Source organism: Pyrus communis, chromosome 2 (genome assembly GCF_041283825.1).
Source record: "Pyrus communis isolate YQ-2024b chromosome 2, ASM4128382v1, whole genome shotgun sequence".
In the NCBI taxonomy this organism is placed as follows: domain Eukaryota; kingdom Viridiplantae; phylum Streptophyta; class Magnoliopsida; order Rosales; family Rosaceae; genus Pyrus; species Pyrus communis.
The window spans coordinates 8,341,811-8,369,730 of NC_142566.1; the positions used below are offsets into that span (position 1 = coordinate 8,341,811).

General features: G+C 38.3%; 3 protein-coding genes, 1 long non-coding RNA gene and 1 pseudogene across 4 annotated transcripts; 2 read left to right on the forward strand and 3 right to left on the reverse strand.

The window, feature by feature from the left end:
- Nucleotides 1-841: 841 nt before the first annotated feature.
- Nucleotides 842-3,118, forward strand: LOC148698502 (uncharacterized). Its single transcript, XM_088683865.1, has 4 exons — nucleotides 842-1,395; nucleotides 2,088-2,246; nucleotides 2,334-2,442; nucleotides 2,602-3,118. Exons 1-4 carry the CDS (start codon nucleotides 1,024-1,026, stop codon nucleotides 2,793-2,795), a joined length of 834 nt encoding a protein of 277 aa, XP_088539991.1. The 5' UTR covers nucleotides 842-1,023; the 3' UTR covers nucleotides 2,796-3,118.
- A 132-nt stretch (nucleotides 3,119-3,250) lies between these two features.
- LOC148698503 (transcription factor DUO1-like) lies at nucleotides 3,251-5,171 on the reverse strand. Its single transcript, XM_088683867.1, has 3 exons — nucleotides 4,955-5,171; nucleotides 4,092-4,338; nucleotides 3,251-3,867 (listed from the first exon to the last, which is right to left on the reverse strand). The coding sequence occupies exons 1-3, from the start codon at nucleotides 5,143-5,145 to the stop codon at nucleotides 3,358-3,360; spliced, it is 948 nt and encodes a 315-aa protein (XP_088539993.1). The 5' UTR covers nucleotides 5,146-5,171; the 3' UTR covers nucleotides 3,251-3,357.
- Nucleotides 5,172-6,649: 1,478 nt separating this feature from the next.
- Nucleotides 6,650-8,758, forward strand: LOC148698504 (uncharacterized). The gene is made up of 3 exons (XR_015955596.1): nucleotides 6,650-6,904; nucleotides 7,139-7,284; nucleotides 7,856-8,758. It is a non-coding gene; the product is annotated as an uncharacterized LOC148698504 (long non-coding RNA).
- A 327-nt stretch (nucleotides 8,759-9,085) lies between these two features.
- On the reverse strand, nucleotides 9,086-11,304 carry LOC148698505 (StAR lipid transfer-like protein). The gene is made up of 2 exons (XM_088683871.1): nucleotides 10,869-11,304; nucleotides 9,086-9,299 (listed from the first exon to the last, which is right to left on the reverse strand). The coding sequence occupies exons 1-2, from the start codon at nucleotides 11,100-11,102 to the stop codon at nucleotides 9,222-9,224; spliced, it is 312 nt and encodes a 103-aa protein (XP_088539997.1). The 5' UTR covers nucleotides 11,103-11,304; the 3' UTR covers nucleotides 9,086-9,221.
- Nucleotides 11,305-12,392: 1,088 nt separating this feature from the next.
- On the reverse strand, nucleotides 12,393-13,934 carry LOC148698506 (uncharacterized; annotated as a pseudogene).
- Nucleotides 13,935-27,920: the final 13,986 nt, after the last annotated feature.

Genomic DNA, 27,920 nt, shown 5'->3' on the forward strand with positions numbered 1-27,920 from the left:
GAAGGAGAAGGAAAAAAAAAATGAGAAACTCTTGTCCTCCCTCCCCCACCCCCGGGGCCGCCCTCTTTAATACCCACACACCTTGCAAAAGAAACTTGCAAAAGAAAAACAAGAAGAGGAAGAGAGAAGGAAGAAGAAGAAAAAAAAAAAAAAGAACCCAATTCGTCCGTCCTCACCACCCTCCCATTTTCTCCGCGCCCAGGTTCTCAACCTTCGGAAATCGGCCTGGCGAAGGTTTCCCGATTCCACCTCAACGGGATCTGGGTTTTTTTTTTTTTATATTTTATTTTATTTTATTTTATTTTTTTATGGGTTGTAGGTAATGGGTGCGAGGTTGAAAAGGTGGGTGTGAAGGTGGGGAGGTTGGGTGTGGGGAGAAGAGGGGTGGGGAGCGGGGAAAACAATTTAGTTTTTTTTTTCTCTCTTCTTTTTTTTCTGGGTTGCAATTGCAGAAAGGGGGAAGAAGATGAAGATGGGGAGAAAAGAGAGAAGGGGGAAGGGGACGACTGATGTTGTGATGTTGGTTTTTTTTTTTTTTTTTAAATAACTTTTTTTTATTATTGTAATATTTAAAAAATATTAAATGATTTTTTTAGTTTTTAATAATTTTTTAATAAAAAATGGGTCTAGATCAAGACACATCAGCATTTAACTGAGAAATAAACGGCCAAGCTAACGGAAGCTATGACATTGACACAAATTCGTAAGATGAGTTATGACATTGTCAATATTAAAAAATGAGGTATAAAAGTGTCGTGACACCAATAATTAAGGTAGTTTTTTGTATTTTAGCCTTTAATATATATATATATATATATATATATAATGCAGCAACCTAGGTCTAGCGATATTCTCCGAAATCCGATTCTGCCAAGAATAAAATTGAACCACAACGTTACTAAGCTAAATGACCGTACTAAATTTCCTTCTCAAAAAATTACCATCAACAAGAATAGCTCTCATCCTTCTGCTGACTCCTCCATCCGACTTCCACCTCTCTCTCTCTCTCAAAGTTTTACCCAAATGGACGGGTCCAAAAGTAAATCCAAATCGATCAGCCAAGACTCCGATCCGCCCACGGCCCACCACTTCCAAAACGTCGTTGTCATGCGCCACGGCGACCGCATCGACAACTTCGAGCCCCTGTGGACATCGCAATCACCCAGGCCGTGGGACCCGCCTCTGATCGAAGAGGGCAAGCTCCGGGCCTTCTGCACGGGTACCAAGCTCCGATCGGATCTCGGGTTTCCAATACACCGTGTATTGGTCTCGCCATTCGTGCGATGCGTCGAGACTGCCGTCCAAGTCGTCACTGCCCTTTCCGCCACCGAAGGCCCTTCTCTCTCCAAATACGAGAGCGACCAGCCCGTCCCCGTCGACCCTTCTAAGCTTAAGGTGGGCCATTTATACCCATACATATACATATATACGTATTTTGATATTCTAGTACTAAATGTTGAAACTTAGTGATTGCATCGTATAACAAATTTTTTTTCTTACTGGTTACAAATGTATTGACGCCAAACTAAATTTGCAAATTAAATAATATGACGGAAGATGATTGGATTATTAAATAAATGCTTGATTATTACATGTGACACATTAAAAAATGGATTTTAATGGAAAATTTAACGAAAATTTGTTGGTACTATTAATTTTAACGAAAAATCATATTTTTACATTAAAATATCAATCTTGGTACTATTTACTTTACTTTTTATTTTGTCCTTATCGTTAAAACTAAAAATTTTCAAGCCCTTTTTATTAGTTTTTCTTTAAAAATTTTGGTCTCTGTAGCACTACCTTTGTATATGTATTTATGTGTGTGTATGTATGTTATTTTGTCGTGTTCACGGTAAATATTATTGACAATTAGAGTAGATATCTGACATGTCATATTGTCCTTGTAAACAAATTTGTGCAGTTAGAAGTTTTGATTTAGTGTCTAACAATATAACATACTACATATTGAGGGCTAAGCAATAGCTCCATTGGATTTAATCTTTGGATTCATGTTGTAGGATGCAAAGAAAGAGCTCGAATGGTAATGATATTGTAGGATGCAATCTGTTGTTCCCATTTTGCAGGTCTCAATTGAATATGGGTTATGCGAGATGCTAAACAAAGAGGCGATTCACGGTGATTTGGCTCCAAAAGATGAGCAATGGGATTTCAACATACCAGATCTTGAGGCTATGTTCCCGGCTGGGACAGTTGATCAAACTGCGAAACGAGTGTACAAAGAGGTAAGTGAGAATCTCTCGGTGTGCGTATATGAATGTAGAATGATTAGTATTTTTCGTGATGGAGCCTGTTCCTGTGATTAACCTCAGTTGCCCCATTGGGGAGAGAGCGTGGCGGGTGCGCGTGCTAGATATGCTCAGGTCATTGAGGCCCTTGCTGATATATACCCTGCAGAAAACTTGCTCCTTGTCACTCATGGTAGGCTTCATGTCTGGTTCGAAACTTTCTTGGACTTTCATTTTCTGTTTCATATTTTTGACATGTTTTTGGTTGTTTTTTAAAACTTTGTTGACTTTCATTTTGTGCCTCCAAAAGGCTACACAACCTTCAATTATAAGAGAAAGCATCTTTGTGCAGGTGAAGGAGTTGGTTCTTCAGTTTCCGCATTCCTGGAGGGCGCAACAGTATACGAAGTAGAATACTGTGCATATTCAGAACTAAGAAGGCCCATCAAAGACCAGTCATCAGCTGCAGGAAAGTTTGAGGTAATCGGAAATCGTGGCCGGACTGGGGTAAGTTACTCACTCCTCGCCTCAGGAACAGATGATTGACACTGAATATTAGAGTACAAGACAACAGCGTAATAATCGCCTTCTTTTTAGCACACTTGACTGCATTTATACGCCAAAATTCCTGTTACTGGAGAGATCACTCCGGGATTCACTGGATTTACATATTGATCAGACAATAGTTTTCTTTACTTGTTTTCGCAACTTCAGATTCCCATGTACTTGCTGCTAGACCATGAAGGGTCCGGTTAGAAAGGAACAAAACCACTGCTTCCCTTGTATCAGAACCAGAATGATCAAATTCCGGTTTAAACACTGACAAAAGAAATTGAATTGAATTATCATTAGTGATTTCATTGCTACTAGATTATTGATCTGATTCTATTGCTGTTAATTTTAGTCCAACTCTTGACTTTTCTTTCAAAAGGTTTTCGATTTGAACGAGAAAAAAATGAAAACTGAATGAAAGTTGATTCATGAATCAAGAATTACGCAGGCAAAAACTTTATAGCTACTAGAAGTAGGTCAGTATCTAGTACAAAGAATGCCAGTAACAAGAATTACCAATGCAAAGGTTACAGAAGAGGTACAAGGTTATTGTCGGTCAATGCTGCCCTGATGTGTTCGGAAGTGGGTCAAGTTGATCAAACATGTCTGTCGGGAAGTCATCCAACAGACAATCCGGAGCCATGGTGTGGTCGATTTGTTCCCTTTCACAGCTTACACAGCTTCCTACTGGTTCAAACAATGGAGGTTCCATGGGAAGTGGTTCTCCATTTCCAAGCTCCGAAGCATCCAGAGGTACTAACATGTCGAAATAGGGGTCGAATGTTGCCAAGAGTTCTTGGGTTTCGGATGAGAATAGGTCCGTTTGGGGCTGTGGGTTCTGCAGGAAAGGTATTACAGACTGGGACTCATTCCTTGTATCCTTATCAGTTATGGTGAGCTCATGTTGAACGGGGTTTGTTTTGAAGCAAATAGACTCGGGCTTAACAATATCCAGCAGCGGCACCATTTTGATGATCTCAGAGTTCCAAATGTAAGGTGGCGGTAACGAGCATGACGGAACCTGTGTCGATGGTTCTCCCTCTGATGAGCAATTGAATTTTGGAGCCTGAAGCAAAAGAAGAAAAGGACCTGTCATCTAATAAACAACAGTTATTGGAACGTAACTACACTACTATTAGAGGATGGTACCATTTTGTAACCTTGTACGAGTGTGGGGTACTCTTTTTCTTTCGACCAAGTTTAAATTTCCGACAAATTTTTAACGGGGCCCACTATCCTGCACCGTATCCTCATGTACAAGTTCTTTTTAAAGAAGAAACGGTCAATTACCTGTAAAGTGGGAAGCTCATGAAAAACAGAGACTTCCCTTCTGGTTTTATGTGATTTGGAGGAGAACGTGGCTGCTGTTGGTGTCTGTAGAATCCTAGCCAGCCTCTTCTGCCTGCTGCTCCAAAAATTCTTGACGTCGTTGTCCGTCCTCCCCGGCAAATAGGTCGCTATTCTTGCCCATTTGTTCCCAAATTGTGCCTGCAACTCTATCACCATCCTCTCCTCCTCCACTGAAAATTTGCACCCACTGAAAAAAACAGAGATTCCAGTCACAATTAGTAACAAAACCCCACAACCCATATCTTTTTCTCAATTAAGGGGAAAAAAAAAAACAATAACCTGTTTCGTAAATCTTAATTTTTTGTTTTTGAGCACAACGGTATATTTTACACTAAGGGGAAGGGAAAGTGGCTAAGCCACACAATAGGCAACTTAATTTGGTATCGAATTCGTCATTTACGAGATTCGAACCTAGCAAAACCAACAACCATTTCTTTACTCCAAGCTAGAATAAGGGAAGGAGGAGTGTTCAAACTTGGAATGAAGTTACAAGAAGCGAAAGACTCTTACCACCAAGTAATGCACCACTAGACTTGCAAACAACCCATTTAATTAGCAACAAAACCCAGCAACCCGTTTGTTAAATCTTAACTAGCAAGAAAACCTATTTCTTAAACTTTAATTAGTTACAAAACCCACCAACAACCCATTTCTTAAATCTTAAGTACCAACGAAACCCACCAACCCATTTCTCAAATCCTGATCAAATTATCAATTTATCAAGTTCATGAAACCAAAGTGCCAACAAACAGCAAGTAAAAAACACAAGACACAGTGAAATGGCGGATGGTAAACTGGGTTACTTCTTCAAGTTGGGTCGGAGCTTATTGACCCAACGGAGCCGGCAAGACTTTCCGGTTCGCTGCAAGAGGCCCTTGGATCGAATGGAGCTCCAGTCTCTTGGTCCGCATTTCTTCACATGGTTCAATAGCACTTCGTCTTCCTCTGCCTTCCATGGCCCTTTCCTTATACCCTCTTCTTTTTTACCTTCCATTCACAATTAATTACCTCACACGCAGAGAAGAAGTAAATTTTTATTTTTTGGGGGGAATGTTTTCTGGGTTTTTTTGTTCTTCTCTGAGTTGTGCCACTCCGTAATTTTTTTTTTTTTTTTTATCGTCTTGTGTAGTGGCGGTTAAGGCGGTTACTCCCTTCCGGTGTCCTCCCCCACTAACGAGCCCACATGCGCACTTTTTTCTCCGTTTCAAAATCGTCTGCGTGGAATTACAAAAGTGGCCCTGAACATGTGGCACATTGTTTATTTTTTATTCCAATTTCCCGCCTTTGTTGTTGATATTTAAAAAAAAAAAAAAAAAAAAAAGGGTCAGCTAGTAGCCACTGCAGTCGAGAAGCCTTACAAAAGTATTTTAGCATCTCCTTACCATTATTCTGTGATTTATCAACGTCAATAATCGAACTCAAAATGTACCGTGTAAAATACGAGACTAAAATCACCTTTGGTCTATTTTATAAAATTTATGTGAATGTTTTTATGAATTTTTTTCTTTCCAGAAAATTAAACATGTTGATAGTTTACATATGCATCCCATATTCTAAACTAAAAAAGTAAAGTGTTTCGCCTGTTGAACTCTTTTTTCGAATCACCGTATCCCGCGTTTTATCCTCTTCAATCCGTTAGTGTAGCATGATGTATAAATCCGCCAAAAGCTTATCAACATTGAACACTGAAATACATCCCCGAGTACAATGAAAACATGATACTTCTGAATTTTAATTCATGGAAGTATTAATCCATTAAAAAATAAAGAAAAAAAATTGCTCAAGACCATGTCAGAGTGGCCTAATCTATTTCAAATTATCTATCTATCTATTATATAAAGAGAGAAGAAAAGGTGAATAGTATTTTGATATCACCAAACTTCAACAAAAATAATTGGATAAAAATGCCTTCAAAACAAAAAAACTTCCAAGGCATCCCAAAATAATGCATCAAATAAGGTAGGGGTATTTTTGTCATTTTAATAGTATTTTTTTTTTTATAATTAAATTATTTTGTGGTTTTTTGTTTTTTGTTTTTTAATTAGTACATCACAATAGGCTAGCAATAATTTGATTCAATGTATCTATTTCTAAACATGTTCAAAACAGCTTATCGAGACGTGTAATGCTGTTATAAAAAAGATCTTTCAAACGCAGATAATAATGTGATTAAATTAGTTATCAAATGATCTAAGATTATTCATTTACTTCAAATATTTGACTTTCCTTTTTGTCAATTTACACATATATATACCATTTAAAACGTGTAAATCGCGCATAGCACGTCCTGATTCAAAAAATATCTTTTGCACGTGCGTGAACACATACGTGGAGGCTACTATATACTAAAGCGCAATGGGAAAAACATTGTTTATAAGCACGTTGGCGAAATTGCCCTTATTTTATTGTGCTTTCTCTTCTTTATTTTCTCACAAGAACAGTAAATTACGAAATTACCCATAGTCATACGTGTTGGTTCTGTGTCTTTGATAGCTGTCATTTTCTCATCTCGACAACGTTTACCGTGGGACTCTTGGCGATGAACAAAACAGCGCCAAACCCAGTTTACCCTGTCCACCGCCTCAACCAGTTCAACGAAATCTGGCTACTAGTTCCATAGAACCACCGCCACTTCCAATTCACTCAGTCCACGGACTCCACCAATTCAACCAAATCTGGCTACTCACTCCATATCACACGCCGACGTACTAGCAGTACATCCGCGTCGTTTTCGATAACTATATTTACGAAAGGTAAGCAATTTATCCTACTTTAGATTTCAAAGATTTCTGTACAAATAAATTTATCTTCTGGGGATTCTTCTGGAGATGCAAAATTTGAAATGAAAGAGAGAGAGAGGGAAATTAATAAAGAAAAGAAAGCAGAGGTAAAACCCCAACAAGATTTATGTACACCAGATCAAGTTTTTGGTAGTGATCAAGTTTTTTTTATAGTTTTTGGTAGTGATCAAGTTTATGATACTCCAGATCTTCAGAGGTTGATCAGAGCCTATTACCAATTTGCTGCTAATCTAAACCTTCTCAGGGGCGTTCGCCACTAATAGTTACACAGATATGCAGAGAGTCACGCAGTATTACTTGGATTTCATTGATCACAGCGAGCATGGTGATACGTATATTCCCTCACTTTTACCATTTTTGAACTGAGATGGTATTGGGAGAAAACACATCAAATTGTCTCGTGATGTTACACATTTACTCAAACTGTATATCTGATGAGCTATTTATTAATGTTATGCCCTAAGTTGATGACATATCAATCATATCGGCCATCTGTATTGTAGCAATTAGTAGCAACTCATGACACTCCTCATAACAAACTTCCCAATATTCCATGTTTATATGATTATATCTACTCGAAAGACTATATGTTCGAAGATAGGATTGAAAAGTCATGCGCCTTTCTTATGTTTTCTTTTTTGTTGATGCACCGCGATCTGCATTTGCCAAAGAAATTATATAATCAGGATGTCCATATTGTCTTGGAGTGTACAATTGGAAAGCTCCCAGCAGTTGTGTGGAAATTGGATTGGAATTTGAAGACAAGAAATTTAGGAATGTGTATTGGGTTTTTTTTTTCTTTCTGATTGTGATACGATTACTGTGTATTTACTTTATTTAATTACAATTTAGATGTGATGGAATTTGAAATTTAATTTATGCGTGTTCCTTTTTTCTTCCCAGCTATCACTCTGGTGCTTACATGATGCCAAAAAGAAATTGGAATAGCAAAACAAATCAGATGGTACCCGACCATACTTCTCGAACTCCCCACAGCGGAGCACGGGCAATTTTACTAGTAGTTACCTAATTTCAGTTTGATGTTTGGACGAGGACTGAGCAGCCAACCTGATGGTAAACATTAGTGAATACAGTCAACTTCCACGCAGGATCCTTGGTTTGAACCCTATTGTAAAGAGCCCGCATCCATTCATGGGCACTGGAACTTGCGAACTTCGGAGACGCTATCCAAGCTAGCTACTGGAATGGCCTCCTTGTCTTCATTAAATACAGGGAAAGTGAAAGGGTCCGCATCCGAGAAATGCATCGCTCTGATGGTTTTCTGCTCACATGCTAATGCTGACTGCATCATCTGCATCCAATTCATATGTAGAACGTCAAACACTCCTCTCCTGTTTTCGAACGTGGCTCTGCGTTAAAGGGTCATCAAGATTAGATGGGGCACCCTGTTCCCCTACTGATTCACTATGTCTCTGCATTATAGTCTCTACAGAGAAGACAACATATAGCAAAGATAATACGCCGAGACATGGCGCCCCTTGCTGGTTATATATGGCAGGTACAACCTCTCCTGGTGCTTGGTCGACCGGCCACATCTTTTGCTTCGGCAGCCGCCTCGCTCTTACATGAAATCTTGTTGGACGCTCTTTGCATGAGGATTCACCCGTCAGAAAATCCTTCTCTTTGTCACGATCCATCCATCGTAACATAATTGGCTCACCCTGAGCTAAATTATAAATTACCAATGTGCAGTGATGGAACCAGGATTTCAATGTCAGATTCATTGACATTCATACTAAATTTTGTTGTTTCCCGAGTTAAAAAATGTTGGCCAAATTTTGGAAAGTCTCTGTATCGAAATGGAGAAATTTGCTGCAACTCCTTAACAATAACAGCCGCAAACATTTCAGCACCACCAGTGTTTCTTCTGTTTACTTGTCAACCAAGCAATCATCCTCTTAAATCTGTAATTCGCGATTTCGGATGGAACTAACAACAACATTTTCATTTCTTTCCTTCCACTTTTTCCTTTTACCGTCTCATAAGAGAAGCTAAGAACGCATTAAAAATGTAACGTTTTCCTCTAAACGCCGAGGAAGCAAATGACATTTCAAATTACACCTCCTTTGTAAATGCACCGTAGATAGAGAAGTGAAAGTGATTGGACTCATGGGACGATAAATACTTCTCAATGAGTAATCAAGTCAAGTAAAAATGAACAATGATGCAAATCCAACCCAGGTGTGGGTGTTACACGATAAAAACTGCATTTCGAATCCTAAAACTATGGCAACCTTAAAATAAAAGGTTATTCCTCCCTCGACCTCCTCCGAGGTACCCCAAGTCCAGTCCTTATGTTTTCACCCAGCTCTACTAGATCCTCCACCTGTAACGGAAGGTGCAGCTGTGTGAGTACATGTATATGCGAGGTAGAACAATATTGACCATTGTTGTCTACTTGTCTTGCTCAATTAACCCATCAAATAAGATATGCGAATAAATCAATCTTTCTGTAAATATCACCCCAATCATAACCAAAATAGGATATGCACAAGACTAGACGGTCCGAACACATCGCAAGCCCCCAAACACATATGATCTATGATAAACTAAGAACAAAGCAACATATACATCTAAATTAAGTCCCTTGACTTGTCTGCTTAAATTTTCCATCTAAATTAGACAGTAAGCAACAACTTAATTATGATTTTGAAAAGGTGGTATCTCAGATCCTTTGGGACACCTTCAGTTCCGTTCATGTTTTGGAAGGATACAAGAAGTTGCAGATAGAAGATGAATTGAACTATCTACGCATGTGACCTGAGAAGTTGGTCCACTATTCGTATCTAGTTTGAAACTAGGAAAATTATGATCAGTTCAGGTAGACGGTTGAAAGAATTTTAAGAGTGAGGAGTAACAGGGGTTAACATTAGAAAATGAGGTGACTTGATTAATGTTCATGTTTTCAAGAAGAGCCAAGGTACAAAGAGTTGCAGCTAGAACAAGGACTGAACAGTCTAGATAAGAAACCTCACAAGTCGTTCCACTCGGGTAGTTAGTCTGCAATCAGGAAACCAGGACTTTGATTGAGGTACAGATTTGAAAGAATTTTAAGAGTGAAGAGTAAATTGGGAAACTTACAGGGCCTTAAACTGGGTAATTATGCAGCTGAAAGAGCTACAAGGTTTGAAAGAGAAACTGGGAAAAGAAGTATAAAATGATCTACTCAACAAAACCTAATAACAAAAGCTAATGAAATTCAGCAACAAAACTTGCCGAGTAAAACATGATTTCGGATTAAAGGAACTGGAGGAAGAATTCTCTTATAATCATACGAGCACCAAAAGGGGTTCGCACAGTCATAATAAATGAGAAGTATACAAGAAAAACGCAGGAAAACTACCAAAAAATGCTAAGAATCCAAATCCAAAAGATCTAAACGGATAAAAAGGAACCGAAAGCCACTCAACCACCCGCAAAGGTCTAAAATTTGATTCACACCCAATGCCCCAAATGACACCTAAACAAAAGAAATTCACTTCAGTACAACACATCATTCACGCATTTTTCGGTTCCTCCCTTGACCAGTAAAACTAGTCCTTCACTAGTTCAACATAAACTGAACATTACAATTTCCATTGTTTTATTTAGTAAAGGAGAGTACTTTGCTTCACTATATCTACACACAAACACACACACACACACACACAAGATATATTTATATTACTGAATTTAACAAATGAAATTCTGATGACTGAGGAGCATATGATCTTGATGTTAAAAAAGCAGCAGAGATATAAATATAAATTACCATATAATCATGATTCATGTGGAGACCGTAATTGTAATTACAAATTACACAAGCAATACAATCAATGTAGCGAATTGCAATGCTCCCCAATGAAAATGAAAGATATACCCCTGGGAAGCTGAGATAGAGAAATGGGAAACTAACCTCGCTGATGCCAGAGGCATGGAGGCCAGCGACGCCGGCGGTGGCGATGGAGCCAACGTAGAGGGAAGCAACGGCGAAGGCCTTGAAAGGCATCGTAAAGGAGTTGCCGGCGCAGCCTTTCCGGGACGACATAACGGCCCAACCCAGCTGAGCCGCGCTGGCCCCGGCCCACCACAAGTGGGTATGTGACCCGCCGCTACCGCCGCTTCCAATCTCCGGAGTGTCCTCTTGCATCTGAGTCTCTCTGACCGATGACAATAAAGCACCTTGTTTTGCTTCGTTCGGCAGAATTCGCTGTGTGTGTTGCGGTGTTAGGCTGAAACAGTGGGCTTGTTTTGGGCAATTTTTCGGACCTCAACAGATTGTAGGCAGATGAACTATTGGGCAATAAACATTTGACCCAAAAAAAAAGAGGCAATAAGGAGCTAACTAGAGATGCTTACCGTATAGCATTTTCAGTTGGCCTTTAGTTTTCTTATTTTATTGGTGCGTTCATGCAAAATCAATGAATGATTCGTGTTTGGTTTGAAATACTTGAATCTCTTTGGAATTACCATTTATAGCTATGTTTGAAAACTATCTGCACCCATACAATGATAAAGAGAGAAATCGTGTGGGCTTTGGTGCAATAAATACTTCGTAAAATTTAAAAAATTTATAAATTTATTATGTTTGAAAAGTTTATGTTCAAGACAGTTGATGCATGAATAAACTAATTTTATGTTTGAAAAGTTCATGTTCAAGACAGTTCATGTTTGAAAAATTTATAAGTTTATTATGTTTCAATTAACTTTTGGATTATGGACTGCTCTATTGTGGTACTACAATTTCAAGTGAAATACGTAACAATTTGTTTATAGCTAAATAAACTAATTAAATGTCATCCTTTGTATTGTCGTCTTATTTAAAAAAAAAATGCTAAGGAGATTTTCTCAAAGTGAGACATTCACTCTCTGTCATATCATAATTTAACGTCAATTTTCATGTCAATATATAAAACATTGTGCCAAAAACATGAGGTGACGAATAGTCTCACATGAGATTACAAAAAGTCTATTGAGATTTTCACTTTTGAGTTCCTTAGTATTTCTCTTTAAAAAATCTACCAATTTTTATTTTTATTCTATTTATATAACTGTCTTGATACAAGCAAAAGTGCATGTCCAAAGGTAAGTCTAGAATATTAAATCAAGTGAAATACATGAAAGTTGATAACATACATGCATTATTGTAACCTCTGTGATTTCAAGTGAAACACGTGAATGATTTGTTTGTTGCTAAATAAACTAATCTATTGTCATCATTGCTTTTATCGCCTTAATTTCTATAAATGCCTCCTCAACGCTCGTCACGAATACAAGAAGTAAGCATGGCTACCAGCAGTGGTAGTTCTAGAATTTTAACTTAGGGTGGTCGCAATATAAAAGCTCCAAAAAGAAAAAACAAGATGAAAATATCATTGAACAAATAAATGGCAAACTACAATTTTCATTCATAATCTTTGTGCTAAACAAGCTAGAAATACTAAATTTGTCCATGACAGGATCTCATACTTTGAAAACGTGTCATGATAGTTTCATTGTCAATACAAGAAAAACATCTTTCTCAATGTAAACAACTAAGCCATCATTTAACCATTGATCCCCCATTCTGTTGCAGAGTGGACTCTTAATGATATTCATGGCGGAAAATGTTCTCTCTGCTGAAGGAGTTGCAACAAGTAAAACCAAAGCCAATTCAATAAGTAAATACACAAGTTGAAATACTCGATGCAACCTTTTTTCCACCATTTTCTTAGCAAGATCACTAATGCTTTGCAACTGAGAAAAGTCACTTCTCGAACGCATAGAATAAATATAAATATCAAGTTGATCTTCAAGTACCAATAGGTCTTGCTTCGTAAAATCTTAAGGGTACAATCAAGCAAGGCGAAGTAGCTTTTCTTTGTCAAAAGCTACAAAAGAATCAATTGGACTCAAACTAGCCAAACAAATGAGCAATTCGGTACTTGTCTCATTGAAGCGATCATTTAACTCTGTAAGTTGGGAATCAACGAGAACAAAAAAGAGCTCCACTTTGTAACGATGACGGTTGATCTTTTTGTGGGTATTACAGTGTGACCTCCCATGAGCTACATATGTCTCATCCATGTTAATAACCTCAATATGATGTTGGACACAAAATGACAATACTTTGTCAACCAAAAGGTCAAACCCCTCATCATTCGTTATGTAGAGTAGTTGTTCTTTACATGTGTTGACTAAAGCCATTACATTCACAATCTCTTGATCATTCTTTTGTAATGCTTGTGATAAATCATTTGTGATTTCCAATATAAATTTCATCAAAAAAAGGAGAAACACAAACTCAAAAGATTGTATGTCTTTCAATAACCTATTTGCTTCAGCCACACAATCATTGGTATTATCATCAACAATCATTTCTAGCACATTGACCATGGATGAGAACATAGTAATCAAACTAATCAAAGTACCATAATGTGAATTCCATCCTATAGCTCCGGCACGTTTGAGACTAATTTCTTAATTTAAGCCTTGCCCCGTCATAAGAGAATCATTTTCAAGAGCTTTCATAAATTCTTTTTGTTGCATCTCTCTAAGTGCATCACGACGCTTACATGAAGCTCCAATATTATTTACTACATTATTAGCCAATAGGAAGAATGTGTTAACGTTAACATTATCCTTTGCTACAGCAACAAGAGCTAATTGGTGTTGATGAGCAAAGCAATGAACATAGAATGCACAAGGTTGATCATTCAAGTTCTTTATCTTGAGTCCATTGAACTCACCTTTCATATTACTAGTACCATCGTAACCTTGCCCCTCGTAAATTAGAGAAGCTCAACTCATTGAAATGAATGAATGCATCAATAGACTCCTTTAGTGTGTTTGAAATGGTGTCGAGAACATGTTGAACTCCTACAAATCTTTCAATGACTTTCCCATTTTTGTCCACATAACACAAAACCACTACCATGTGCTCCTTTATAGAAACATCACGTGCCTCATCAACCAATAAAGAAAAGAACCTAGCATTCTTCATATTGCTTATGATATTTTTAATGGTTTCAATAGAACATGAATGAACAAGATCTTTTTGAATTGAAGGAGCTCTTAGCTTGAGATTTCTCGGACCTTTATCCAACACAACAACCTTTATTTTCTCATCATGATCCACAAGGAATTGCAAGAGCTCCAAATAGTTACCTCTATTGTTTGAAGTGTCACTTTCATCATGACCACAAAATAAAAGACCTTGTCACAAAAACTCAGTGCAATCAATTGACGCATTCAAGCAAGTGTGATAAGCCATATGAGCTTCTTCTGATTGTTTGACCACAACTATATCAATATGTGTCTTTTGATTCATTAGATTACGAGCAGCTTCAACAGCTTTATTGTGAAAGCTACCAACAATTCCCACTTGTTTTTCAAAATAGGCTCTTACGTGGTTCCAATTTTGAAAGCCTATCTCAGTAAAGACGTCGTTGCCTGATTGTTCAAAGTTGACTTTGAATAGATAGCAATAAAAGCAAAATGCAGCATCTTTAGATATACTATATTCCAACCAATGAAATTCATTCAACCGATTATCAACAAACCATCGCTTTTTATTCGAATGCAATGTGAATGGAAAATCATGATCTTTAGCTCTAAAAGGCTCCATCAATATATATGCAAAGTGAATGGATAATCCTTCATTGGAATTCTCTTTCCGGGGTCTCTCTTAAGATTATCCAAATCAACTTTTAACTCATTTTGTTGTGGAGTGGAATTACCCCCAATTAGATCAGAACAATTTGGAATTGGAGGGGAAGTATTTGGAATAGGATTGGAACTATCTAAGTTTGGAGATGAACTATTTGGAATATGATTGTCTGAACTAATCGATGATGATTTTTGCTTGTAATATCGTTCCATACTTCTAATTTCTACTCATATCAATTAATATATATATATATATATATATATATATATATATATATATATATATATAAGAACTATATCAATTGATGAAACTAAAAAAATATTATATGAAAAACAAGAAATCAGATTCATTTATAAATTTATAATTAGTTCTGTGGGATTCTAATATTATGAATGCCAAAGATAGAGATACATGCCACAAATAGACTGCCATCACTTCAAAAAAACATTAAAAGTTTAATTCATCACCACCAAACATTAAAAATAAAAATACTTCTTAAACAAGATATCTAACACCACAAATAAATTAATATCAGATAGTGGATGGTAAAATTATTTAATGGACAAAGTCATAGAGAGTACAAACCTCTTCGACCAAGAAGAAAAGGACCAACCTTCTGACCAGAGCTTTACACAAAGAAAAAATGCTAGCAGGCTACCACAAGTACAAACACACAATTGCTAAGCGCACAATTGCACCGATATAGATATGTTACAATAAACAATAAACATAACAGAGATACACTGGCACCCACATTAGTCATCACTGAATAGCGAGGCTTCTTAAAGTCATTGCACTAAAGTTAGACCACATCAAGTCATTGTTGACAGACAAGACTACATAACTCATCGCTCAAAGGTGAAGACCAATCTGGCCACTAGAACAGTACGATCACATCACTCGCAAGTCGAGTGAAGCACAACTACACTACTCCGAGAAGGGAACCATTAGCCAACTCATCGTAGTGAGGACGAAGATACTTAACCCAAGGCCACCTGCAAATTCACCAGTTAAGTGAGATTTCAAAATCCAAAAAATCAAGCACCATAAGATGAAGTTGCATAAGGCAACAGAGCCACTAGAAACGAAACGCACAATAACCGGAAGCAGGTGGATCTGTGTGCACAAGTCAGCATAGTCACAAAATTAGTTGGGGAAAGTACCACCACCATGGAAAACGAGATGATGATGGTGGATCCAACCCACCTGAAGCCATGGATCCAACACACACCAAGAAAACGAGGGCCAAATCAAAAGAGAACCTTGAGAAGGCATGATCTAGATCTAGGTGTGAGAGTGAAATCCATGGAAAAACTACTCACAAAATGGTGGGAGAGAAACACATGAGAGGATGAGGACGTATGTGAAGGTTGGAAAAAGGGTGGTCGACACGAAGTCAGATGGTTGAGTTGTGGTTGGGAGGGGAGGTGAGAGAATTCTAAGATGGGGACGAGGGGGGTAAACAGGATGGGAAGAATATCTAAGAAGAGAAAGGAAGAAGCTGCCACTGGCCCCCAGTCATAGCCAGAAGCCGACAACTATGGAGGTAGCAGGCTAGGGTTTTTTTAAATGAGAGAAAGATGGCTCTGTTCGGTCACTAACAGAGAATTAATGGAATAAAATATAGCAAAAATGATATAAGTATAAAAATAACCATGTGAAAGATTTTTTTCTGTGGAAAAGTCTGATAGTATATGATGAGAATAAATAAGCCAATACAAATATTCAGTCCCACCAAATCAGGCCACCGTTAATATTTATTCCTTCAGTCTTGTAATTAATTGCAGCAATATGATTTCTTACCATTTGTAATTCTCTGTAGTCAACACCAGTACATGTATATATATGAAATATCAATACAACAAAGACTCATCGAGTCATATTCAAATTCTCTACCTTGATATATGGGAATAGGGCATATGTCAACTTAGTGTAATTCCAACAAAAAAAAGCATCAGTTAGGAGGCCGCTTAAGGTGTAGGTATGCAAAAATCTTTCAATGGTTAATTTGAGCACTATATCGTGTATGTGGGACTATGATTTTTCAAGGCCAAAACAAGGCTGATTCGAATATAGTTACCTTAGAAGTCTGGTCATAAACTCACTAATTCTAGGTTGAGCTATATCAGATGGAGTAAGGGTACCTCCATTATTTTACTCCAGGGCACTAAGGAGTTCTAACGACTCTGCTAAATGACCATGCTTATTCCGCAAGATACGCAATCTAATCCAGATATGGACATAATCAGATCTAAGTCTTTAAGTTCCTACAATCTAGGAATTGGCGTGTGCCGCAAGTAATTATAACTTTTAAAAGGATGCAATATATACTTTTAGATATCCTTTAGGATTCTTCAAACTTAGAATGAGGACTCTATCCTAAAAAGGTCTCTCTCCCTATGGTATAAATACAATCATCTAGGGTTCATCTATGGTAACGCAATGTAAGCACTTGAGTTCTTTGCCCACTACTTGATCCAAAATCATGCACTAACTTGATCGTCGGAGAGCATTTGGCTGGTACAGCCCCTCCCCCTAACCCTAGGCTTGCTTACGGTTGTTTTCCTGTTTTATAGGTTACTCGGATTTATGCTTTACCACCGCTCAATGGAGGTGCACAAATTTGGTTCCAACAGTTGGTGCTTTCATTGACATGATGCCCATATTCATCTTGACCAAATCACCTTCCTAGCCAACATATCCGTTGAGGAGGGCCTGATCAACACCAACGTTAAACCATATCAGATGAGATAACATGCCTTATGACGCGTCCATTATTCCCAGTGTTATAAAAATCGGCCTAGACAGCCGCCTAGGCACTAGGCGGTGAAGGCCCGCCCCGATTTTGGGCAAATCGTTTCAAAAAATAGAACTGGAGCTAGGCGATCCTAGGCAGTTTTTTTTATATTTTTTATTAATTGTGCGCTTTTTTCTTTTTTGGTTTCATGGACTTATTGAAATGGTGTACCTAATTTGCAAATGATGGATTTACTACAAGTTCATCCAATAGTGAAATGAATTGGAGCACTTTTGAGGGGATGCATACAAAGAAAAGAAATAAACTAGATACAACAAGGTTAAATAATTTAGTCTATGTCCAATCCAATGCAAGGATCATGATTCATGAACAAGAAGAATTTAGTCTATCATCTAAATCCTCCTCATTATGATTATATGCTTACTGTTTTTTAAATATTGAACTTTTTGGATGTATATAATTTATGTATTCTTCTATTCTCTATTTTTGCATTTTATCATTCTTTTATTATCCATACAAGTATAGTTTTTTTTTTTTTTTTTTTTTGGTGTAAATAGGCACTTATTTATAAGATATATAATAAATTTACATATATCCGTGTAGGCCGCTTAGGCGCCCGCCTAGTCCTCGCCTAGCTGCCTAGGCGCTAGGCCCCTACTTGTTGCCCGACTAGTGCCTAGTGATTTTTAGAACCTTGATTATTCCAAGAGCGAATAACCTCCCGCCTTAGGCCACTACAACTCTAGGGGCGAGTAATAGCCTATAGGGAATAACGGCCACACTAGGAAACGGTGAAGGCCTAGCCAACAGACTGTCTCATATCCCTCTATAGACCAAATTTAGGAAACCCTGATGAAGATCAACGCTTTTGTTGAGAAGTTGCAAAAGAATCAAACTGCCACTCAAGTAGAGAGCCATTTCAACTTTGTAGACATGGAAAAACGAATGAAGAACCTAGAAAATTCATGCGGGACTACCCCTCAAACCCAAATGATTGTTTTTGGATACGGAAACATAAGTACCATAACTCTTGAAGGGGACCCCATAATATCTTACGTTGCCCCGTTGCAGGCAAACCCCATCAATCAAAGAAAGGTCCTAATAGGCGATGGATAAGTTACTAACGTGATTGTTGGAGAAGAACCACAAACCGCACAAAATCCTCCACAAGGTGCAACATGAGTGTTGAGAGTAAAGCCACGTCATTTGAGGCTTAATGAACTTGAATTTTCTGGAGAACAAGAACGACGACACCTTCCGAAAAGAGAAAATCATATAGGCTAGATAGTTAACCTCGCACCCTGCGCAGACCAATGATCTGAGTTACGACCTCGCTTTTAATGGAAATCGAAGAAATGTCCCAGCTGAAGAAGTTTCTCAGCCGAGGTTCAAATTGTTTTGCGGTGACTCTGATCCCGGTTATCACATCATGAATTAACAAAATGTTGTTGCGTTATATAGCAATGACGATGCATCAATGTGTAAGATATTCCCATATACTCTAGAGGGACCAGCTATGAGATGGTGTTCAAAGTTACCTACCAGATCCATCGATTGTTATGAAACTTTGCCCGACATATTCATAAATACACACTTAGTGTACCTTGAAGTGTGCAAACGTCACAAAGTCATGTTCAGGATGGTCCCGCAATCTAAGGAAGAAAGTTTCAAGACCTATTTAAAGCACTTTTAAGCAGAGTTGATGGAAGTTGAGAAGCCAAATGATAGATTGGCCACCATGGTGTTCAAGCGAATGTTGTATGTCCATTCCCCCTATCCTAAAAGTTGAACAAAATAAAATATGACTATGCCACTCTGGCAAAATGCTTAGATATTGAGGACGATTTGATGGACTGAGATGACAAGAGTAGAAGAACAACAACTGAGTCGGATTATCCTAGAAAATTTGATAAGAGAATGACTGAGAGAGATACTCCTCTTATTTCTCAGCCACAAGTTGCCAGAAGTGGATGCCAAGACAAACAGGCACTACCAAAACCAAAATAGTATATCGCATTGAACATAACCATCAACAACATCCTTCACAATATAAAAAAAACAAATCGTTCCTTCGATGCCTAAAGCTACTCCCAGAATATCTAGCCAAGAAAAACCTGAATGAATACTGCTCCTTCCACAGAAGCATCAATCATGCTACTAGCAAATGCCGAATGTTATATCAAAGAATTGCTAGATCAATGGAATTACTGAGAGTTTGTCAGGGATAAAGCAAGGAAGGATAATTCGGCCGAACCTAGGGATAAAGACCAATCTGATAAGCACAATGATGACAAGGATCGACGGCTAGCAAAGAAACTAACCCTCAACATAAACTGCATCCGTGAAGTGCGAGAGAGGCCAAGGAACATGTAGACAATGAAACTAGTCATGAGAAACCGGGTCCATATCACCTTAATGTGGGCCCCCCCGCTAACGGCTCTAGATCAAGTTAAAGCAAAGATAACTACATGCTGTTTAATTCCTTTCCTAGGATATGTAGGTAATCATCTTCAGACTCAATCGCAACACTACCATCTGCGTGAAGACAAGTCCACAGAGAACTTGTCTCCTCATGCCCCACCATAGGCTTATTGTCAAAATTGATCCTTGGTGTAGTTTCATCATCATACCATATTTCTTAGAACTACACCAGTGATTTGATTCTCCACCTCAGAAATATGTAGGCAATCCTTTTTGGATTCAATCACACCTTATTGTCAATCAATTCTACTATGGGTTGTGAATAAAAGAAAATTGATCTACGTTAAATATTTGTTTTTTTTCTTTTTCTGTGATGTAGGGAGTACCATACTGGCTCCAAATAGAACCTAAACCTTGAAAACTTCTAATAAACACAAGTCTAAAAAAGTTCAAAGTTACACTATCAGATAAGCATCTCTTAGCCCAATTCATCTTGAACGGTTAGCAACTTGGAAGACTCGAACCGTAATAATCACGGGAATGATTGGCAGGCTACGAGCACGAGCACATGGTGCCTTGATTTGGAAGTCCAATGCACCATCCGGCCTCCAGAAAGTTTATACAACCAATAAGGTTTAACATTCAAACCCAGGCTCCACCCTATTCGAGATAATAGTTGAAAGGGTGATCTGAAATTCATCTGAAGATGGCTCTAAACTCCGACCACAAGTATGACTACTTTATCCCGAACTAGCATACTAAGCCAAGTATGTTCTGCAACACCTTGTGTTAGCAGGTTCGAAAGGTGCATTTAGATTGGGAAATCCGCAAGTGGAATTTTATTCCAACGGAGCTGCAATACGAGAAAATGATTTGGTTAAGCCAACCAAGGTAGTCTGATCAGAAACAATCAGGTCCAATGCATAGGGTCTGACAAAAGGATTCAAAAAGTGTTTCCAACCCGCATGCAAGCGACCAAGTCTTAAAGAACTTTCGTTTAAGATTCAATGGAGATGGACACCTAACACGAGTTAAGAAAAATATACTCCTAAACGTTACGTTGCAAAATTCGAAGGACCCCCAATAAGGGACCAGACGAATAAATAAACGGGAGGACATTCCTAACTTCAAAACACCGTGATCTTCGGTCTGGCTAAAACGTAAGGCAAGGCAAGAGTTTCTCTATTTGTTCAAATACCTAGTACCAGAGTAAGGTGATATTTCAGCTATCATAATGGGTAGCTTTATCAAGATGAGTTGTCAGGCTTTACCCCAGCTTACAAGCTTACTGTTGCTCCGCTTTATCACTCACCATCCCAAAGTTAGTTTACTTTGGATATTTGACCAGACTAAGACACGGCTAACAGAATAAAAATAGGACGACAGATGCAACAGTAAAAGTGTTCGCCAACAAGAATAAATTCTCAAATAAAGGAAAAATATTTAAAACCCGACCGGGGCAAAATGTTTAAGTTATGAATAGGACATGTCCCCAGTCTAGCTCGACAAAACATAATAGGTGACTATTCAACGCCATCAGCATTTGCAACACCCTCAAAGTTGGTCAGAGGAGAACTGACATAGGCAACTTCAGTAGCAACAGTATTTTCCTCATTTTGAGGCCCTTCGAAAACAAAAAAATATTCATTTCGCTCTAACAGGGCGAATGTCGACGCATCAACTAAAATAGCCTTGGTTGTACTTATGCACGGTATCCTTTTAGTACTGTCGTCGCAGCTCCGCAATTTCCTCCTCATTTTGCTAAGAAGACTCTACTTGGATTTTCTCGGCTCCACTCACTTCCTCTTGGGCCATGTCTAAGTCTGACTGAAGAATAGATATGTCAGCATCCAACGAACTTCATTCCAACGCCAACAACCTTTCCACCTCGCCTAAGCATGCCTTTAGGGCTTCCCTCTCAACACTCTAGGCCTGCTTCGCATCCAAAAGGGCCCCAAGCCTAGCGCCTATTTCCTGCGAGTCCCGTTCAGACTTGATCCAACCACACAACACACTTTTGTAAATAGCTTGAAGCTTGGAATTTTTGTATGCTCTGGTAACGCTTTAGTCTAACCTTTTGCCTAAAGAAAGGTGTACAGGGGCAAGCATAATAGGAAAACAAGCAAGCAGCAAGCAATATGAGAAATAAGAAAGTTAGGAAAGCTAACTACGTATCTACTCTGGAAGCATTTCTTTTGAAGGTTTTCCATAGACACAATCCCCTTAAAATCAGCATGAGAGATAATAGAGTAAATCAAAACCCAAGCATGCCCCACCTCACGAAGACTGCTTGAGTCCAAAGGAAACAGCACCAACCCAATAATAGGCTTGATCACCAACCAGGACACTTTACCAGATACTCCTCCATTAGCACCATGAAGAATTGATGACTCTTTTGGAACTTGATTGCAGGGAGGTGCAGCCGTAGAGTCAAAGGCTAGAGACGATGAAGGTTGCGGCTGCCTCTTCAAAGACTCTCGCTTCGGCGCTAACACTACATCTTTCTCCACCAGGGACTACAAGAACTTACTGCAAATTCTCATTGGCCGAAAAAGTGTAGTCACGGTCTTAGGCACAATATCTTAATCACCTCCAGAGCTGCTTGCTAGTCTGATAATCTTTTTAGGGTCCTTGGCAAAAATCTTTTTCGGAGTCACTTCTTCTTTTTTTCTTTTTCTCTGTCTTAGATGCACTTTTTGTACGCTTTGGTGGCTTCATAGCGTCCTTACCTGCAACCCATATGGGGTTAAGGATAAGATCGTTGGAACAAAGGTAGATGATATCAGCCCTTTTATGCGCTCTCTCTTTCTAGCACACTGAGCCACTTCCAATCCGATGTGGAGTAAGAATGATACGGAAAGCTTTATCGATAAATTCGGAACAACACATGCCGAGAATCTGATCAACAATTTTTCTTTTAGGCTTGTTGGGAACTTTTAGTTCATATATGTCACCCTCCCAGTTCCCCTTCACCAAAAGAATGTATCTATTCTAGTCTATATCCTGACCTAGCAGATCAGCGATGTAAGTGGAGCATCGAAGCCTAGACCGAGATTGAAAATAGTACCATGTTTCAACATTTTTTTGAAGTGTGAAAATAATGAGGAATTCACACAAACCCAATATAGCATGAAACCACTTGTTCATACGCTCAAAACAGAAGATGATGCATATGGACGTTGGAGTAAGGTTGCAAAGGCCGATTTGGAAATGCATGAGCATATCTTTCCATAACTGTGACAAAGGAGATCTTAGCCTTGAATCTAGAAAATGGGGATCAATTCTGGTATAAGGACGATAAGGATCTGAGGGTGTAGGTCGATCGTCAATGACTTTATCAATATCTTCCCACCAGACATGACAGCTGTTAAGGAGATAACTATGCCCCGCAAGAAAGGCTTATTCTTTTCTTTTATTATGGACGTAGACCATGGAAGGTTTGGGATTAGCAGGAGTAGCAAGTTGGGCAGATAAGCTAACGGCCATGATTTTTCCAAAATTAGAGAAAAATGACAACGACAAAAATAAAATCGAAGAAGAAAACTATACAACTCTTTGTGCAAGAAAGGAAATTTAGGGATTCAGTGAGAGACTAAGAGTAATGGTATGACATATATTTAAAGAAGGCATTTCAAATCATCCTATCATTGAATACGGACCAATTCGCTTTAGAATCGACGAGTCCGATTATTGTGTCTTGAGGATAGGATATCGAAGATAGTTTCTCATTTTTCGTGCACACCCAATGGGCGCAATGCATCATCATCACAGGGTATGAGGCACGAAGTTCAAGGTTATTCATTTGGATCCAAAACGCCGCCACTTCAAAATCAAAAGTTGCATCGTTTACAAAGAATTTGAAAACTAAACAGTACGTATTTCAGCTTACTCTGAAATACATGGTCTTTGGATAACAATTTCGAGGGGAATAGATTGCCTCTTAGACGAATAGTTAGGGGTAATTGTGGAACCATGATTTTTCAGGGTCGAAGTAAGGCTAATCTGAATACAGTTACCTTAGAAGTCTGGTCATGCACTCACCAGCTCCGGGTTGAGCTATATCAGACGAAGTTTCATCACTCTACTTCAGGGCACTAGGCGAAGTCTTAGCGAGTCCGTTGGATGACCATGCTTGTTCTGCAAGACATGTGACCTGATTTGGATGTGGACACAATCAGATCCTATAAGTCTTAGAGTTCCTACAATCTAGGAATTGGCGTGTGCCGCAAGAAATCATAACTTCTAAAAGGATGCAATATCTACTTTAAATATCCACTAGGATTCTCTCGGCTTAGGACAAGGATTTTATCATAAAAAGGTATCTCACCCCATGGTATAAATGCGCCTATCAAGGGTTCATCTAGGGTAACGCAAGCTAAACACTTGAATTCTCTTGCCCAATGCTTGTGTCTAAAATCATTTACTAATTTGATCGTCAGTGAGCCTCTGACTGGCACAATCCACCTCCCCCGACCCTAGGCTTGCTTACGGTTGTTTTACTATTTTACAGGTTACTTAGATTTGAGCTTGACTACCGGGTGTGCAAATTTGATTCCAGCACTGTAAACTTAGGAGACTACTAATGCATTGTAGAAGAAACAAGCAAATTCATGTACAAAAGAAAAATAATGCACTTCGTGCTCTAAAACCACTAGCTTCAAATAATCTGACAAATGCAATCCTCAATAGAATCTTCTTCTAATACAAGAATTAAAGATTCTCAATCATCAAGTTGATATTCAATCAATAAGTGGAGAGCACCATTAAACATCTATAAAAACATATAGAGCAAAATATTTTCCAATTTTCTGCAAGACTATAAAAATTGTTTAATTATTTCCATGAGAGCAAGGGAGGTTAATAACTGCTGAGTATTCCGGAATAAACTTGAGTCTCAATCAGGAATAACTCATCTAATATCTACTAGGAACACCTCATTTCATATGTACTCTGAACAACTCATCTCAAACACTTTCTTGCCTCTTTCACTTCAGCTATCTAATTTCCACTAAATAAAACATTTCCATCCATCTATTATTCATTTCCAGTTTTTGTATGTCCATACATGCACACGTGTGTGTATATTATATATCAATGTGCATGTGTGTGTTGATAAAGCTATTCATAAAGGAACGGTCAGGTTTTTTTAGTTCTCCTGCTCGGCTGCTCCTTATGTCTCACACCAGTCTATCAACCCATCTAAGAGTGTACATAGCTAATAGCTCATCAACAATTGATACCATTCATAACACCAGCATTACTTACGCACCCTTGAAGTACAAACAAAGAAATAATCACTACACTAAACCGTATGTGTGCATAGACACCTCTAATATGAAATAAAATTAGACAAGTAGTACATGTTCGCTAGGAGTATAACACGTATTCCAAATTGATCAATAGAGACCACACAAACTTTGCCGCTCGAACAAGTGTTGATTAAGGAAGAGCATAACAGCTAACCGCATTCAAAGCAAAAACACAAGTGTATGTCAAATTTAGGTCTACAATATGTATCTCATTCTCCTTAACTACCAACGAACAAAATCTTGTGAACTAAGCGCCAAAAGAAGAAACTGTGTCTAACCATTTCCAATTTAAGAAAACTACATTTGGTTTTATAATTATGCTTTATTCATCCATCTTACAATTAACCCCTATATACGTTTACGACTACACATAGCAACTAAAGTGGTACAACTTTTTTCCAACAACTCATTGACTTCACGAAAATAACTAAAACATGATAACATGATACAATTTTGTTTTCCCTTCACCTTCTCAGATCTATCATTGTTATACCTTCTGTGTTGAAGATGTTCATAGCACCTTCTGTGTTCGAGATGTCTAGAGCGGTAACAAGTCTTCCAAAAGTTCACCAAAAATCTAACACACACCAGCCTCATCCCATCCATCCATGCAAGTAGGATAATCAAATTCTCTATTATCAAGTCAAACACCAACTCATTGACATTAACAATGTGTACATTGCACAATTAAAAATCAAAACACTTGAAACTGATAAAGATTTCACCTTTGGAGGTTCAAGAACCTAGTAGGATTCCCAGGACACCGAGTTCATCCATAATCCAGGAATCAGATCCTGCAAAACAAAAAACAAAAACGACATCAAATACCAAGCCATTCCAAAACCTTATAATGATAATGGAACTGAAAACTTTCAAAACTTAACCAAAACCCAAACTTAATTTGAATAATACAACATCAAGCTATTTTTGCACATTTTTGTTTCTCTTCTTCGAGCGCCTTGACGACCTTTGCCCAGTCATGATAAAAAAAAAGTCTTCTTTAATCTCCTATCTCGTTAACTTGATCGATATCTTCGGTTTGTTATCCTTCTTATGAGCACTCTTCATTTTCCCTCTAGCTTTGGAGAGCCTTGCACCGACAGCTTCCTGGGTTTTTTTACTCCGGCGGTGGAGGTGCACCAGTTTTCAATGCACGAGTGCGGCCATTGGCCTTAGTCATCGGTCTCCTGTGCCGAAGGTTTCATGTCTTTTGCACCCCCTTTTCCAACTCCTTTGCCGCAGCTTCTGAAGCCAAAGAAGGAAGATGATAGCTCTTTTTGAGCCTCTGGTTTAGGTTTCTTCTTAGCAGCAGTGACAACCTTCTCTTTGATTTTCAAACGGATGCAAACCTTCGATTTTTTCTTAGTCACAACCGGTTTCGGCTTCTAGATTTCCCTAGTACCGTCGGTCACTTCTATGCCGGGAACTGGGTCAGCTCCATTTTCGACATTAGAGGACTAGGGACCAGATTTTCAACTTCCAAGTGAAGCTCAGCTAGTTTTTTGTTGTTGTTGCTTAATTGCTGACATGGGTTGTCGTTTTGGGTGGTGGTATAGTCGTCTTTTGGTTCATTTCAACTGGGACTGAGGAATGAGGGACTTGGAAAACACAGGGGTCGCCATAGAAACGGGTCTCGGGTCGGACTAGGGTCTGGTTTATGGTTAAGAATGGCCTGAATTGAAAAACATGAAATTGGTTGGGATTGGGTTGGACTGGACAGTATTGAAGTAGCTCTCACTGGGACTGAGAGAGATGGTTGGTGGTGGTTTCAAGGGTTATGCATTGGGAGGATTTATAGAGGAGAGAGTGGGAGGGGGAAGAAAGAGGAAGAGAGAGAACAACTCTGTTTTCCAGAGAAATGAAAGGCAGTTTTGATATTTTTTTAACAAGGAACAAATAAAAACATCATTTTTCTCTATGTTCTTAACCCTTGTTTTGTTTTACCTAGTGGTTGTTTGTATGAAACTATATAGACATTTTTTTTGGTAAAAAGAAGAAAAATATACATTTTCAAAAAGCACTTTGGGGATAAAAAGGTAAAAAGGAAAAGAAAATGTGCTATTTTTGCAAATAAAATAAATTTTGGGAAAAAGAAAAGGATAAAGTTAGACTTTTTTTACCTGTTCCTTGAAGGGCGATGACTTGTGGGCGCCATGCAATAAATAGGTGGACAAATGTGAGGCATTCATTGGCTCCCACCTGGCGCCGTTATGGGGTTTCCATTTACGGTTTTGCAAATCTGTTTTCTGCGGTGGGAAGTTATTTTCAGACTCGTCCTCTTCAAGGCCCAAAAAGTACCTTAAATATTTCCTTACACAGTCAAATTGTCCATGTCAATATAAAGAGTTTGCCTTCTCTGTCTTGGGCCCACCTAAAATCTAGCAATTTTTAAGAAATAGGATTTTCCCTTGGGGTTTTTTTTATGCAGCTTGAATGTTATATAGCACTTAATTATGTGTGTGCATAGACGTCTGTAATAAGAAAGAAAATTACACAGATAATGCGTGTTTGCTAGAAGTATAACATATATTTCAAATCAATCAATAGATACCACACAAACTTTGCCGCTCAAACAAGTGTTGATTAAGGAAGAGCATAAAGGCTAAGCACATTCAAAGCAAAACCACATGTGCATTTCAAAATTAGGTCTACGATATATATCTCATTCTCCTTAACTACCAACGAACAAAATCTTGTGAACTAAGCGCGAAAAGAAGAAACTGACTCAAACCATTTCCAGTTTAAGGAAAGACTACATTTGGTTCTATTATTTTGCTTTATTCATCCATCTTACGACTGACCCATATATATGTTTACGACTACACATAGCAG